Raw genomic sequence first — 17,211 nt, forward strand, 5'->3', positions numbered from 1 at the left:
CTAACTGAGTGTATATCTGATGAGTTGATACGTATAAGTAACCTTAATTACCTTAATTATATAAAACTTTAATTAAAACGGTATCATCAAATACAATGAAATGTGCGATTAGAAATACAAACATGTCTTTTGTTTGTGGATTCTTAATGAAAACAAATAACGAAAACCAACAGAGAATTAGAGTGTGGGTAACGTTTCATTGGACAATTGATAAAACATCAATCTAACCGGTTCGAAATGTTTCAAGAAGATTTTGAAGGGCAAATCCCATTGCATAAATAGCGTTCAAGCAAATACTCATTTGGGAGAATGAGCAGATATAACGATATTTTCCCCCTTATATTTATTCTGTACTACCTTAAATTTATTCATTAAAAATCAGTAGTGATAATTTATTGAAAGTGCCATGTCATTATTTTATTCTTTGTTTCTTCTGTTATTTCGAAATCAAATTCGTTGTCCTAAATTAGAATGATCAGTAGTTAAAACTTTAACTGAGCGAAATATAATATTTTAAATAATTATTTAGAAGTGTGTAATCTACTTTTCAGTTATTCACAAACCCAAAAGGGGAATCGCTAAGGATTTTCCTGTAGTAAAATTTATAATAGGAATGTTTCAAACATTTATTTTGTTAATGTTTGAAGAAAATGGTGGATGATTTATTTCAGGAACTACCTCGACTGCCTGTACCAGACCTGAAGCTGACACTCGAGCGTTACTTGGCCAGTATCAAAGCGGTGGTTTCTGCTCCACAATATGACCAGACAGCACAAATAGTAGAAGAATTCGAGAAACCAGGAGGAGAAGGTGAAAAACTTCAGAACCGTTTGAAAGAATACGCAGAAATGAAAGAAAACTGGGTAAGTGAATTACAAGAAGGTTACTCTCTTAAACTAATCATTAGCTGCTTTATATGCTTCAATAACGATGTCCCCCTTAATTGCATTCTTCCATTGATTTAATTTTATTTACAACTGCAATGCACTGATAAAGCGGATATGTTTATTGGAAATTGAAGAATAAATATCTCGAATAACTTGATAAAAATGAGCGAAAACAACTCTTGGAGATCTGATCACAGTATTTCCTTAGAAAAGTTTCGTAAAAAAAACGTCTTATTTTAGAAAGATAAGCTTCTTAAAGCTCAGTGCTTAGACATCAATGAAATGGAAGTTCTTATCAGTTCCGGTGGATGAGCAGAATGCTTCTTCAGTGATCCTTAAGCCGATTTCTAAACCTTTTTTAGTAATGTGATAACTAAAAATTCAGTCTACAACATTCTAGAGCTTCAATAAAAGCCTCCCGCAAATGTCCTTGTAAGAAAATCTCTTGGATAATTTCAGGTTGTTTTTTTTTCTTCTACGCAAAGATTAAAATACTAAACAATGGGTTGGAAAGAGAAAAGAAGAGATCTAGGTCTATTTTTGGAAAATCGCTTATGTCTGAAAAAAAAAAGTGTTTGTAGCTCCCATGTCCTTCGGGAAGCGTAAAGAAGAAAGAAGAAATAGTCAGTCTAGAAGCTTAAAATGTGAGACTGAAGGGATTCATCTCGTGGACTTTTCATCGCAGGAGATCAAGTTAGTCATCGTTGCTACGTTATCTTAGAAATATTGGGACTGTGCAATGAGAGGATTAGATTTAATGAGCTCTGCTCGGAAAACAGAGAGAGAGACAGAGAGAGAAAAGACCTCTGCCAGTCCATTCTAGTTTGCTTCAAAATATTTTCCTGAATTAGAACTGAAATTGCTGCATAGTTATTTGGTTGATACGGGCTGTGTCTTCCATATTTCGTGATCGGAATTGATTACATTGGAAAGGCTTTTTGTTAAATAAAATATGGATATTTAGATATAAAATATGTAGCATTCTAAATATTTCGTAATTAATTTCTTTGAAATTATATGTGTTTACTTACTACGATATCTACTTTTTAAGCTCCTAATTTCGATATCTTCCAGTTAAATAATAATGAGCATATTTAATTATAAGCTAGATGATTAATATAATGATTTTAATTATTATTAAGGAGTTGGTCCAACTTAATTATAAATCCTATTGCTTAATATCATTAAATGTTCTTTAGTATATGAACTGGAAATTTATTTTAGTTTTAAGAAATTTTATGTTCTTATACATGTCTTACACCATCTAAAGTCCGCGCGGTTAGCCTAGTGGCTATGCGCTTCGCAATCATATGCCTGGGGAAGGAGTGTCCTGGGTTCGATTCCCGTCGCCGACGAGAGGAGCTGAAGGATCTATCATAGTCAAGTTAGCCGGTCTTGGGCGTGGACAGCAGAGTTTTTCTACTCAATTTATCTGTAATTTTTGCTCACGCACACCGCCTCCGAGAACATACACGGATTACAGTCAGGAATACTTAAGACCCAGCCATAGGCCTGACTCGTCAGCTATGCCGGTCCTGAGCCTGGATAAAATTAAGGGGGATTGAGATGGTGCCGTATCTTCCCGTAAAAGGGACTCACGGACGTTGTGTCATCATACGAAAACTAACTAGCTAAAAATTTCTAATTTTGCACTTCTAAGAAAGCATAATATTTTATAGCATTTAATTTAAATTAAATAAATACGATAATTAGTGGAGACTAGGCAAGTGAACGAAGGGTGATTTGCCCATCTCTTTTAAAAGAAAGTTCCATTATATCGCCACTTCTACATATGGTACCTAAATGGCCTTTGATTAAGAGAGAGAGAGAGAGTATTCAGTGATCAATTCTCTTAAAATTCAGACATTCGACTGATCATAAAAACTGTTCATGTTATTCAAAAAGCCAAACAGTTAAATTGGAACGGGGCTAGCCATTACGGTTTGGATTCCATAGAGAGGAAGTTCGAGGATGAGATCATAGTAATAGCAAGAAGCAAATGGATGAAGATATGATATCCCGTGAGAAATAGAGAAGAGTGAAGAAATTTGGGAGAGGTCTTTGCCAGTACCGGTATTCTATAGACTGATATCATCATCATCATCATCATCTCTCACATACAAAAAAAAAAGATTAAATATTACCTAATAAATATCTAACGAAACATCTTTATTTTTGCAAATACAGCAGCTATAGACTGATTGGTAATACTCTTAAAATTCCAGATAAATAATCAGCATTTTGTCACGAACGAATTTCGTTACCGAGGTGTTATGATTTGTAATCATTTGCCATAATTCAAATTTATTGCAGTGTTTGAAAAAGAAGAAATTCTCAGAACAGACAGTTTGACCGCAAGTACATTTCTGTTCCTTTCATCTCAACATCTGCACGTACAAAACTGTACAGCATTGGCAATTATTCACAGACACCTTCTTAATCACTGGAACATATGAAGCATCTTTTCATTTTCATCTGCCACTCCAATTAAGGTATTGTCTCAACTGAGTATTTACAGCCCATAAAATGATTCACTAACCATTAGCATAAGCTTATTTGGTACGCAGTATCACAGTAACATTTTACAATTCCCACTGCCGTTCTTGAATTTATGAAATGCAGCAGTAACAAGCACCAAAACGTTCATGTTCCAACTGCTTATTTCGATGTTCCACTTTCGTGCAATGGCGATAACACCAGAGGAATTACAGAGTATATCATCGCTGTTAGGTAAACTGTTTAAGAAAGTCCATCTGTATTTTATTACCCCTGATAAATGTGCATGGCTTTACAGAGTGGGGGATAATGACACACCGTGCATACACATAGAACGCCAATGACCCACCACGATAAAGTATCATGCAGAGCAAGGCGAAGTATTCAAATGAAGAGCTTCAGGGAGGTGATGAATATCCTATACGTGACATATAATCGGCGCATAACAACGACTTCCAACTGGAGGGGGGGAAGAAGGGGACGTGAATGAACTTACCGACAAAAGTCCATTGAATTCGTGGGGAGGGAAATATTAACAGAAACATGCTGCTGATGTAGCTCTCGGGAAGTTAATGACATCCTGTTTCGGAAGTGTTTCTATGGTTACACATTAACTCACTGACACACCAATTGTCAATATGTCTCATCGCTATCTAACCCCCTACACGAGGTGATAATTCGATTGATGACGTCACAGGTGCTTAAGCGATACGCATGCCGTTTCCCTGAATCTAAGTACAGAGAAAGAGAGAGAGTTTAGTGGATTAGTAATGAGGCAACTAAGGTTGGGAAGTGTCTGTGTGTACGTGTATTAATTTCATGCGCTTTTGAATAGTTTGGGCTATCTTTGGGGCCATCAATAACTAATGGAAAAGCCTAGAATGAAAAGTCACTGAGAGAGAGAGAGAGAGAGAGAGAGAGAGAGATTGTTTTATGGTGCAGGGGCAAAGGTCATACTGCGTCATAACACACACACAGAATATGTATCATCAGATGATTTTTTCTTTCCCTGTCTCTCTCTCAACACACACACACACACACACACACACACACACACAGAAATAACACTAATGCGTTCTATTTAAGCAGACAGCATTCGTCTTGCGCAATTCCCCAGTAAGGGTTACTATGCTGAGTTCCTGCAATGTTATTTTTCTGCGGTCATCTCCGCATAACGTGACTACAGTTTAGCTTCTGTGCATCGGTTCCAAATATCCAAGATGTACGTCTTAAGGGACATAAGAAAGGCGGATCTCCTGTCACTCGAAGTAGTGGCCCATCCTCCGTAAGCCAGAGGGCAAAAGACAGCATGACCAATAGCAAAACTGTTCGTGCCTCATTGCAGTGTTCCTCTGTATGTTTGTTCGCGTGTTGCTGAATTAGCATGTTCATCTTGGCTCTCGATCACGAGCCCTCTAACCTTCCCGTGCGGGCAAGTGGAAGGGGGAGAGTAGACGTGAGGGAGAGAGGGGGGGGAAGTAGTATGTGGGATGGCAGTTCGATCAGTGGAACGTGCCAAACAGGCGTTTTCCTTTCGCCGTCGTCCGTACCGTGATAACCCAATAATTCAAAAGAGCACATTCGTCTGGCAGAAGGACGGCCCAAGGCACGTGTGGTGTTTGCACTTATGCCCACTTGTGCCCCGAAGCGCTGACGCGTTGATGAGAGTTCAGACAAACTCTAGGATTTGAATAATTTCTGCCAATTTTAGCTTGCTGCAATCGACAGGTTTGGGAAGAGGAGGAAGATGCCTGGGGGATCCACAAAGAAAGTTGATAAATTTTCTATGGAAATTAGGGTGCAGATTTACCGCACTTGGAATATTTTTCACTCCACTTGTTGCGTAATAGGGGACGTAGACGTAAATGGCTGCACCGTTGGGTTCATGGAGGAAACAACTTGAACATCTTTCACTTTTATGAGACGACGATGAGAATATTCACAGATGTCTCGAACTGCACCGAGGCAAGCACTGCATTACGGAGTTGTTCTCCGTGCGTCACACTGCCTCGAAACATCACATCCGAAATGTCTAAAACTGTACTTGTATGAGGGTTGGTGAAGCTGTCCGTGAACAATGAAGAACATTGTAATGAGTATATTACCTGTGGTGAGTGGAGAGAGTGACACTGTACGCACCAATTATGGTAGATGAATAGTTATTATTCAGTGCAAACGATGTGGATATTCTTGTCTGGTGATTGATATGCGAGATAGCCAGAGATATGAACTCGATCTACGAAACAGATTTGATATCTGAATTTTTAACTTAATGGAGTATTTTTAAGTGTTCGGGCAATACTATTTGAGCAATACTACAAAAAATAACCACCGATTCTTATTAACAGGCAACAGTTCCTAGCTGTGTTTTCACTAGTCATGCATACCATATAAATGAGGATTAAATTGAACCCAGGCGGTTAATGATGTTAATCGTTTAGTCCACTGTGTAACATACGCTTTTGCATTGGCGACGCCATCAAAAGGAAAAAGGAAATTGTAAGAAGAGACGGCTAATGGTAGGATTAGTGACTTCGGAAGAATGGGGAATTTGTGTCCTGAAATCGTATTATATGCAGCATTTTGCAAGTGGGATTCTGTTAATTATGATGCTAAATGAGTATAACTGAAATTTATTATAGGGACTTCATGATTCAGGATGCATTTTATAAGAGTGAAAGGATGCATTTATAAAAGGTGAGTTGCCGTAATGATAAACGGATAATAGCAAACTTAATGCAAGCCGTTCCGAACACGCTAACAAAATTCGTTGTTTCTACTTAAAGAAATTCATAATAAAGGCAAAGAAACAACGAATTGTATCAACTATAGACGTCAAACAATTTGTATCCATTACTTTAATTCTTAAACTCAATGGCCTATCACGACCAACTAACTAGACTTCATTTGGTGTGACTATTGTAACTGGGCAGTGAATTCCATCGGCAGAGTCTATTACGTCTAGCTAGCAAAAACTCTAGTTTCCAGGAAATAAAATCCTACCTCATATGATAATATCTAATTCACCTTTAGTTGTAAACCCTTGTGATTCCGGTCAAAGGACAGATTCGGTACTAATTGAGTTACGAAGACTCAATTTTAATATCTTTAAAGTGATTCGTTTCATCATATATATGTGTGTGTGTGTTATGCTTTATCATCTACACAGTATCATATACAACCCGTTCCAGAAGGTGAGTTCGCGATGTAATTTGCCTCATTTCTTCTTAATATTTCATACAGAATATTGCATGCAGATTTAGCCAATTATGGCAGCAATTCATATAACAATATAACCGAATAAAGTGATGATTGACCGGGATATTTTGGCGCTTGGATTCGAATGTTTATAAATAATCTGTGCTAACAGTCATGGCGATAAGGATAGTCTCCTATACGACAAGTATGATCATCGAAATAAAAGAGAAACACATTTGTAGCAACGCTGGCTTGTTTATAAATGGTCACTATGGCCGCGAAGTATCAGTTCGTTATGATTGCTAATTGTGTGCTTTCCGAGAGAATTTTTTTGTATTTTTCTAAGAAAAACGTTTACTAGAATTTTACCTAGAAGATGATCAGGTTCGAGATATAACTCAACCCATCTTCATGTTGAATTTTGACTTCCCGTAAGAAGAAATGTTTATAAACAATGAAACTCCCCTCATATAATCCCATTTAATGCTCCCCCCCCCTAAAAAGGGGTTCTAATCATTTGCTACAAATCTTTACCTAGAAGAATTTTAAGCTTTATACTTAAAACCCTTTTTAATAAGTTTCAGTTGCACTCTTTCTTAAGATATCCAAAAACTCCGAAAACATTGAATGATATCTTACTTAATTGGTACTGGCAAATGCTAAGCTGCTGACATTATTAAAGGGAAACAGCCTTTCAGCAAGTCATCCAATTTATCCACAAGTTACGCACTGAAAGCACCTTGTCATTCATGGAAAATTCTGAAAGAGATTTCATATGACAATAAAAAAAAGTGTTTCTTTCTTGAGTGATTCCTCTAGCCTATGCAAGAAGAACACTCAAGATCTTAGTTCTTTATGCACAAATGAGATGGTATTTTGTACAGATAGTATTTCACATGTGTCTAAAGTCAGATAAGGTCATCGCTGTATGGAACGTGCATCATAATTTTACCCTCTGGTCTCGTACATGTGATATTTTCTGCAAAAAAAATACAGAAGCAAAAGTAGGAGTACTTTAGAAAGAATTTGATGGCCTTTCTAACAGTTGTAGAATCACATATGGAGTAACGTATTTCTAAGTGCAAAAAATGTGAAATGCCAGATTGATAGTATATCTTGAGAAGTATTTTGACATTTATTCATGTAAATTCTCTTTCTCCTCGGTTCCGTCTAAGAAACTAAAAAGTTTCTTAATATAACTTAATGAAATTACCGTCATTTTAATTAAAAAACACAACACGCATTGGAATGTTTACAGTATTTATATTTCTTAATATGCCACATACTTCAGCGCTTTTTCATTCAGAGAAAGAAATCCGGCCTGAAAGGAGATTTATGTTTCCCCCCCCCCTACTCCCTAAAATGCATTTTAAGAGTGGGTGCGTAAATACAGTTTAGCATTACTTTGATTCCAATGAATACTTACAGATTGCCTTCACTTATTAAGTAGAACCCTTAGAAAAGAAGAAATATCACATCCTTCCTTACTGTTGGAAGGAAATGATGAATCGTAAGTTTAGTTTGTAATGAACACTTGGATATTTAAGAAAGCAGTGAAGTTGTTTATTATTGGCAGACTAGTAAAAATGATGTTGCGAATTGGAGAACAGCATAACACAGAATATTCACCGTGCAGATACTCTAATGCTTCCATTATACCTCTTGTTGGATACGCTTCGTAACTCTATCAGCTATCGACTTAGCTTTTCTATTTGTCCGTCTGAACTGTTCAAGGATTGACATGACATTTAGAAGTCTTAATCTTCTTCTTCTTTCTCTGTATAGCGCTTTTATCCCGCTTAGTGCAGGATCCATTATGATTTTATTCAGCTATGGGAAACTCCAACCTGATTGTCGCAGAGTCTGGCGTTGGGGCGGGAAATAACAATTTTTATGACTGATCACGGATCCGGGACGAAAAACCCGAGTTTCGAGGTGAAACCCCACCCCTACCTCACCTGTAGTCAAAGGAGATCAGATAAAGGTTCCTCACGTCTTGGACGGGAATCGAACCCAGCTCTATCAGTGCACTGTGTCTATTAATTTCAGATGGGCTTCTGGCCAATTTATCTGTTTTTGCGAGATAAAACACCCGAGTCTCCGAGAGGTAAACCCCCCCCCCACCACCACCACCACCGAATGAGGCCGGCTAACTCGTCTTCAGATGAAAACCCCTAATTATATTTTGCGCCCGAGGGAGAATTTAATACCAGATCTCTCCAGCCAGCGGGCATCGTCCATACTGCCTGAACTACGGAGGATCCAAAAGTAATTAGAATTCCACAAATCTAATCTTTATTCTTACTAACAAAACTTGTTACCATTGTTTAATTCAAATTATTTCTTTGATAAAGTTATTCCCTGAAAAACGATTTAGTGGTGGCAGATCAACAGAAAACATCATCATCATCACACACACACACACACACACACACACACACACACACACACACACACACACACACACACACACATCTAATAAAATGAGTGCCAAGGAAATTCCGTCAAGCAAAATAGCCATTAACATGAAGGTCTGGATGGTAATTCGAATATATAGAATTCCTGGCAGATGCCCTTCCTATTATCTTCATCCTTACAGAAGACAATGCCTCTTATTTCCCCAAAGGAAGTAGTCGACACCGTTTAGCCAAAACTAACTTTTTAAAAGTTAGGTGGAGGATAGCCAGTTCCATCCTTAGTCGATCACAGATAATTGGGCCAAGGCTGTCAGTGATTTTAATTGGCTTCCGGGAGGAGAGAGAGTACGGTGAAATACAGAATTTCCAGAAAAAAAAACTGCTGTACAGGACAGAAATTGACTAACTAGGGAACCAGTCAAAGAAAGGCTTAGAAAAATTCCTCTGGTCAGCGATAGAATCGAATTTGACAAGATTTCTTATTGGGGGGGGGGGGGCTTAGTGCTATGGATGCAAACACCATTTCTACAAAAATAAACACACGCCTGTCAGGCGATATGTCATTTCAAATATTTATGTATGGTGACTATATTTAATTTGAATAAATTGAATTTTTTTTAATTTTTTAATTTTGATGTAATTCGTTTTATTTCAATTTAAAATGATTATCCAAAGAGAGTGACAGTGAACAAATTACATAATGATTAATAAAACGAATTGATAAAATAGCATTCTTGCTTTGTTTGAATAATCTTCATATATGCTACAGCCGCAGCGGTTTATAATGACTTTTAACCATTTAAACTTGCCAGGTTTATTTTCCTCCAAAAAATTCTAAATTTTGGAAATATAAGCTAGTGTAACTGTAATACACTACCTTTTGTTATATTCAATTATATTGAGTAACCAAGGAACATGTATTATTGTTAATGTTCATGGTAATTGTTTTTTTTTTCTCTTCTTGAGAAGAGTTTGCTTTTAACTTATTTTAATGTCTTTCGAGAAAAGATTTAAACCCAGACCATTGCTATTAACTAGCTGAAGTGAACACTCATCGATCTATGTTATCAGATTTACTTTCTTGCTTGCATATGTACACTACATGGAAAGAAGTTAATGGACTCCATGGTGCGAATAACAAACAGTTATGGTGCCCACTTTAATAAGATGTAGGGCTTTCTTTCGCTGCGATGACTGCAGCAATCCTACAGAGCATACCTTCCACGAGCTTACCATAGCAATCAATGGGAATTTTGAACCATTCTTTCTGTTGGCATGCAGTCAGGTCCTGGACTATTGTGGGGGCGGACGTCCCTTGACCTCACCTGACACTCTAGGTCATCCCACAGATGTTCAATAGGGTTAAGATCAGATCTCTGTGAAGGCCACTCAAGTGTGGTAGTTATGTCCAAACCACGCAGTTACAGCAGCAGCAGCCTTCTACTGGTGCTGTGCATTATCTTGCTGGAAGAGACAATGGTCAGTTCCGTAGAAACTGACCTACTTTCCACAAAGTAGGAAGCATTGGATTGTCCAGAATTTTCAGATACCTCTCGGAATTCAATATTCGTGGCGCCGCAAACAGAGGTCCGTGGCCAAATCAGGAAAAATAGGACCATACCATGGCATCACACCGTCACCTCCGAATTTCATAGTTTGGTTTTCACTCTCTGGTAAGAGAAGTTCGCCGGGCATCAAACACACCCATACTTGTTTCTTTTGTGTCTGTTGACTTCTTTTCAAGCAGTGTATAACTTCTGTGAGTAGCTAGAAATCGACTAGAACTAGAAATTTGTAAGCCGATATGGTTTACAAATCGACTAAGATAATGGTTTGTTAGAATGAATTGCTTCTTCTAGAAAGACTACGATTGACATATTAATGAAAGTCTGACGAGTCGAGATTACAACAACTAAATTTCGGATTTTCTTTACAGAGATTAAAAAAGTTTAGAATAAGAAACCTTTTATTATACACAATCCAAGAGCACAGAAACTAGCTTAGATTGGAGAAAGAGAGAGACAAAGCTCTATGTTTGCAGGCTGGAAACTTTAAACAGTTACTTTCGGGAAAATCACTACTAGTCATATTATATCCCAACAACCCACTGGCACATGAAATAGCATGAAAGTCAATATTAAAAAATAAAAATAAAAAATACAAATGAAGTATTGCATAGCAACAATGTGGCACTGCTCACCGAAGTTCCTGATCCCTTTTGTTGTTTGATTGACAGACCGTTTACAGAGACTCCCACTGGAATAAAATATCATTAAATCTAAATACCGCTCTAATTAATCATCTCGGTTAGCAATGTTGTAATTCAACACAGGTCTCCTGACGACTGGCATCAATCCTTCTACACAACGCTGGACCAGCGGTCGTGGGGGGGGTGGAAGACTCCATAAATTGCACGTGATAGGAAGTAGCATTAGGCAAAGCTTTTCATTACTTGGAGTTCGTTAATTTAGTGCTCCCAGATAGAGATTTGTCGGTACAACCAGTGAGTGGCTTAATTTTCAGACATGCTATGATTGGCATCTCCTCCCCCCCCCCCCCCCGTGTTGATTTGGACGAGAACCCTTAGTGACAAAACACGTGCACCGAGCAAATGAATTGTTCAGTTTGGGAACAAATGACTCTAATTAGGAAGATGCACCATTATCGGAAGATAAGTTTGATGCTCTTCTAAGATCGTTTTTCTAGATGAATTCTGCTAAATTAAAATATTCCCTTATTATAAAAGGAACGTAGAGGCAGTAAGTGGAGCAACGGGTGGAGTCGCTCATGCGATTACACTGCACAGAAAGCATCAGAATACATTTTATCGTTATTGTGCTTTATTTTATGAATTAGTGATAATTTGATCAGCCTTCTCATTTTTTGCGTCTCTCTCTCTCTCACACACACACGCGCGCGCACAGCACAACAAAGAATATGGCAACATCATTTTTTGTTTCTTTTTTTTACTGCCTTGCAAAATGAGGAATTAAAGTAAGCATTCGAATAATCCGAATTACAAATGAACGTTTTTTTTTTTTTAATCTTTCGTAAGTTTACTTCATTGTTCATTTCACAGTTCAAAATATAACCTGTAATTGAATAGTCTGTTATTCATGATCTCGATTAGGCATTGATCTATCCAAATTCATTATATTTTCATGGGTAAACTATAGTAACTCACCTTTATGTTTATATTTGAACTAAAATGAATGCACCACTGAAGAGAAGGTATCAAATAGCACTGAAACGTCTTAATAAATTAAAGTATGACCAAAGAAATCAGAGAGAAAAATACTTATCCTCTGAATATGATGGATTTCGGTGCTCCTAAGGCTGTACGTAGACTAATACGTTCCAAATCTGTGTTGTGTGAAGTAATAAAAAGTGTTCTTTCAAGCAGTTGCTACTGTAGTTTGTTACTAAAATAATTTATAATAAGATTTTTATAAATTTGTGATTTTATAACATTTAAGTTACTTGGCGTTTTATGAATGTAATTTTGGTGAATGTAAAAAGGAATGATAAGTTGCGATGATAATTGTGTGGAGAAGTTGAGTAGGTAAAGAAAAGTTAAAATAATTTTCATTCCATATTATAAAGGTTTTAGTTCATTTACATGAAAAGGTGTTAATGAATTTTCAACATTTTTCTGGACATATCAATCCCGCGAATGCATTTCAAGCGATGTAACCAATTCTCCTAGGCGACAACTGATAAGAAGGTCATTACAAAAATATCTGTTCTCTTATTTAAGCTGACGAAGCGGAAATGAACTTCATTTTTCACCTTTAATGTGAACAACTTACTCTTTGAATATTTTACAACAGAACGAACGAGCAAGCGAGAGACAGAGAAATGATTTTAAAAATCACTTCTAAGACTGAAATCTAAACCCAATACGAAGAAGAGTCTCGTACAAGATTCACTTAAAGATCATATCTTAAAGAAAACGACAAGGCATGGATGATTGCTCTTTTCATTTCCAGAAAAAAGCCTCAAATCTTTGTAAATCTAAAGTCAGCAGAGACGAGCTTCTCTCCTTCATTCCTTCGAGTTTCTCCTGTTTTACAATGCAAGTATCGATCGCCTAGTCTTAGATTGACACCTGGAGCTCACATCGGATTGGTTACTTTCGATGTCTTCGATTGGCTACCCGCTTACCTTCGCATACCTCTAAAGTATCATCCATTTTCTTGAACCGAAATTTGCTCTTTGGAATTGAGAAGTAGGGGAAGGATATAGGCGGTTTCATGGGCGGGTGAACTGTCGGAATAAACGGAGCGCATGAACTCATCATGAATACCGAGAAAAATCTTAAAATAAGCGACTTTTTTAAGGTCAAGGAGGGGGGGGGATCGTTTTTAGAATTTAGATTTCCGTCTGAGTTTTCTTTGTCAAAGTGAAGGATAATTAAGGTAACGTAAGAAGAAATTACTTCCGAATTTTTCTTATTATGCGTATCAAAGAGACTCCGCCCAATAAAATTGCTGACATTTAAAGCAACGCAAATCCTGTTAAGTGCTTCATTAGAGATAATGAGCCAAATAGATGTCACCTTCAAAACTTTGTCGCCTCGCTTCCTTTTTCTATTCTCCTTTATCGATTCTTAGTTTTGAGCCATTTTTTTTAAAGATTTACTTTAAAATAGAAATATTTGTGATTCCTTTTTGCTATGCTTCCTGTCTAGTCGGTTTAAGTATGTTTTTATGGAACAGTCTAGTATGTCTAGTCTCAAAAGATTACGATTGAACTGGTAGAGAAAAAATGTTTCGGTGCATTATCCAATATGTTTAGGTGCCTGGTCGTATAAGAGATAAATATATCGCTCTTGCATTTAAAATATTTTCGGCAAAACCCACAACATAATTTTTTGAGTTCTGTTATTGACTTTAAAACATTTTGTTTGAATTCTTATCAGCAAGTCTCCAATTAAAGTGCATTATCGTATGCATTATAAATTTCATGCATTATGAAATTTCATTTACCTGTATGAATATCATGAACTCTTGATTCATAACTCACTTGTATTACTGATCAACCTTTGAAGCTCCAGAACTAGGTTTTGATCCCGTCAGTACTGAATTGTTCTTGAAATGTGGAAAAATTCTTTCCAACATGTAATGCATATTCTGAAAAGTATATGGACTTCAATTCCAACAAGTACAAAGAAGCATCGCAGGAAAGAGCATATAGCATTTCCAGGAGTTGGACTGTTGGATGCACATCAGAGGATTGATGTTTATGACAATCCACTGATGTGACATCCAGTTCATCAAACTCTGTTATTGTCAGTCCCCAATGTTGGGTGAACGGATGTAAGATCGAAGGGGATTTTAAAATTCGAGGTTCTCCAATCTTAAGGGAAATACTTATAGATACAAAGCACATTACATACAAAACAAATTTTTAAGAATGACTTCACAATTTTCTGCAGGCTTTTACAAAACAAACACGCCAAAAAAAAAGTTCAAAACTAAAAGTCATCAAGGATGTTCAAGATTGTTTTTTCCTATTCGTACAAAATTGCATAGGCTACAGTGATGAAGTCACATATCGTTTGGAATGTGAGATTCCGATCGTTTTTGGACTCGGACACAATTGAGACAGATTCAAAGGTGATAGCGGAACTAATCAATATTTAAACTTTTTCTTGAGAACGTCACTAGTTGGGTGAAACGAGGACAAATTTCGTTGCCCGATGAGAACTCACTCTACTTACAAGGAGTCCGAAGTGGTTCGAAAAATGCCCTGTGGTTTGGTCTCTAGTTTCTGGATTTTATAATCCTTATTCCTTCCATGTTACCAAGAATATGCAAAGGCTTGAAGGGTTTCATAATGAGATTCGCATTAAAAGTAACTGTGCTCGCTTCAAACTACAAAAGATTATATCATACAGCGTGAATGGAAGAAATGCCATTGTTCTTATCTCTTATCCTCTCAAAAAAATGAGTGGATGGAAACAAAGAACCTTTACGAGAGTTTTTGAACAAAGGATGTGTTATCTGATCTCCTTCAGATGTGCCATTGATTTTTTTTTCCCCTGGGAAACTCTGGTTTTTTGTTCCGCAAGGCTAGCAAAACCAAACGGCCAGAAAATGCATGCAATTAACAGACATGGTCGACTACACCGTAAGAAGCAACCGCACTACTACAGCATTTTGGTTAAGTTTCTGTAAAGCCATACTTGGCCGTGACACGTATGGCTTTACTTCATCTTCCGCTAACACGTAAGCGGAAGATGAAGAGTATCTGTCATTGTTTCAGGATTATGTGGCTTAAGTACATGATATTTTTGGACGATATCATTTGAAGGTCTAGAAACATCTCCAAGATCACTATGGAAAATATCTATTTTTCTGTTTAAGATGAATGCCTGAGACTTTGTAACTGTTCCAGTAATTTCATTATTTGAAGCATAGCTTTCAATGAAGTAATAACATTTTCACCTAGCACTGTTATATTAACGAGCATTCTTCAATATTCATTTTTCATTCATTATTAAGAGTTCCAGAGATTTCTCGATTAGTTAATGCATTAAGCACAAAATCTGCACATCCTTTTGTAGGCACTGGTTATCTTTTAAGACTATGGATTGTTTTTAATATTTATGCTTTCTAGCATCTTTCATCTTAACTGATGCTTGAGTCCTTTATTTTGCAAATGATAAGCAGATTAAGAAAATGCAAATATTCAATTTATCATTTGTAAACGACTTATCCATAAGCTTTCCATAAGCTTCTCCATAGACTGTTAAATTTTTGCATGTCTGTAAAACTGTCTGATTTTTCGTATATGCTACATTGGCAAATCAGGGATATTTCAGGATATTATCCTTCTCAATAGCGGAACAGCTCTGAAACAAAACACGAGTCAAGAATAAATAAATCTCCTAGCATGTATTAGAAAATGACATCAACTCATACCGCTATAATTTAACATGGTGGGTTAAAGCAAAGCGCGATAATATCGATAATGTTAACTTTTAGGTATAACGTGACACTGTGAAAATAGTCTTTGATGGCTTCGAAGTGCCATCTTCGCTTGTCAGTGTGAAGCGTTTGACAGCAGTTATTCCCTTGAAATTGTGCTTTGTAAATATGCACAAAATATCTCTTTAACTTTGGATGAATATATTTTTGGATGAAATTGATATTTAGAATTCGTAATCAATCGTTTTTATTTTGCAAAAATTGGTGAATAAATTCTAACCGATAGTAATAATTCTGTACTGTTGGTGGAATTTGATGAAATTTGAGGTTCAGAAATTCCACGGATAATTTGAATTTTCATTTAATTCAAGCCGTTTTCGAAGTTAAAATTTAAACCTCCGTAGCTCAGCCGGTGTAGATAAAGCCCTTGGGGTGAAAAGACTTAAGGATGGCAGATTCATTTCATCACGCGATGTGCGACCACTACTCGACTTTTATTAGTGACCCAAACGAAGTAAAAATGTCTATATGTACGAGTAATCTATATAGCAGTGTTCCTGGATTTCTTGACACTTAGTCTGCCAGTTGTATTAATACTATTGTTCTATAGCCTTTCGTGGGTGAAAATTACATAAACGAAAATGTACACAAAAAGGCAATTGCTAATTAAAAATACGTCAGAGAGATGCTAATTGAAATATTAAACACGAAAGTAGGAATATTCAGTTTTTATAATATGAATTAATAATAAAGGAATTAGGATCAGTCGGGATTTAACTCTTATCTGTTATGAAAAATCAATGTATACACGCTGTACTAAAGAACACGAACTCTTTTATGGTATGAAGTCTCGATGCTCAAGAAGTTTTATAATTAAATAACATCCACTCTGCTTCTTATCCACTCCTAGTGCTGCACATACGCCATATTAGGTGAATAATGGCGAAATAACATTCACGCTAACTTAAATAGTGGATTTTGAGACGCTTATATGTGGTTCTGATCAGGTTATCAGAATGATCAATACAGTGGCCATGAGTAAAACATACGGACTGGTCTATTAATATATTAAGCTTTCAACGCTTTCATTAACAACAATAATAATAATCTTCATTATTTACAGGTCTGATCAGACTGACTTTCCTAACCATAATTTTAGAATAAAGTGGTTTGTCTTATGCTTAAATATAAATTTTTGTGTGGTGATCTCCTTGCAAGATGAAAAACTCGCGTTTTCCATAAGGACACACCCGCCAACTCTGAATGTGACCAGCTAGTTCA

At 36.7% G+C, this 17,211-nt stretch overlaps 1 protein-coding gene across 1 annotated transcript in view; it reads left to right on the forward strand.

Annotated features, from left to right (window-relative positions):
* The first annotated feature begins 677 nt into the window (after positions 1-677).
* Positions 678-17,211, forward strand: part of LOC150110451 (choline O-acetyltransferase-like) — a 63,609-nt gene continuing 47,075 nt past the window's right edge. Inside the window, exon 1 of the mRNA XM_090398698.1 lies at positions 678-863. Coding sequence (XP_090254824.1) covers positions 849-863 — 15 coding nt within the window. The 5' untranslated portion in view covers positions 678-848. The remainder of the gene's footprint in view (positions 864-17,211) is intronic.

Source organism: Typopeltis vanoorti, chromosome 1 (genome assembly GCF_054136105.1).
Source record: "Typopeltis vanoorti isolate ZY-2024b chromosome 1, IOZ_Tvanoo_1.0, whole genome shotgun sequence".
Classification (NCBI taxonomy): Eukaryota; Metazoa; Arthropoda; class Arachnida; order Uropygi; family Thelyphonidae; genus Typopeltis; species Typopeltis vanoorti.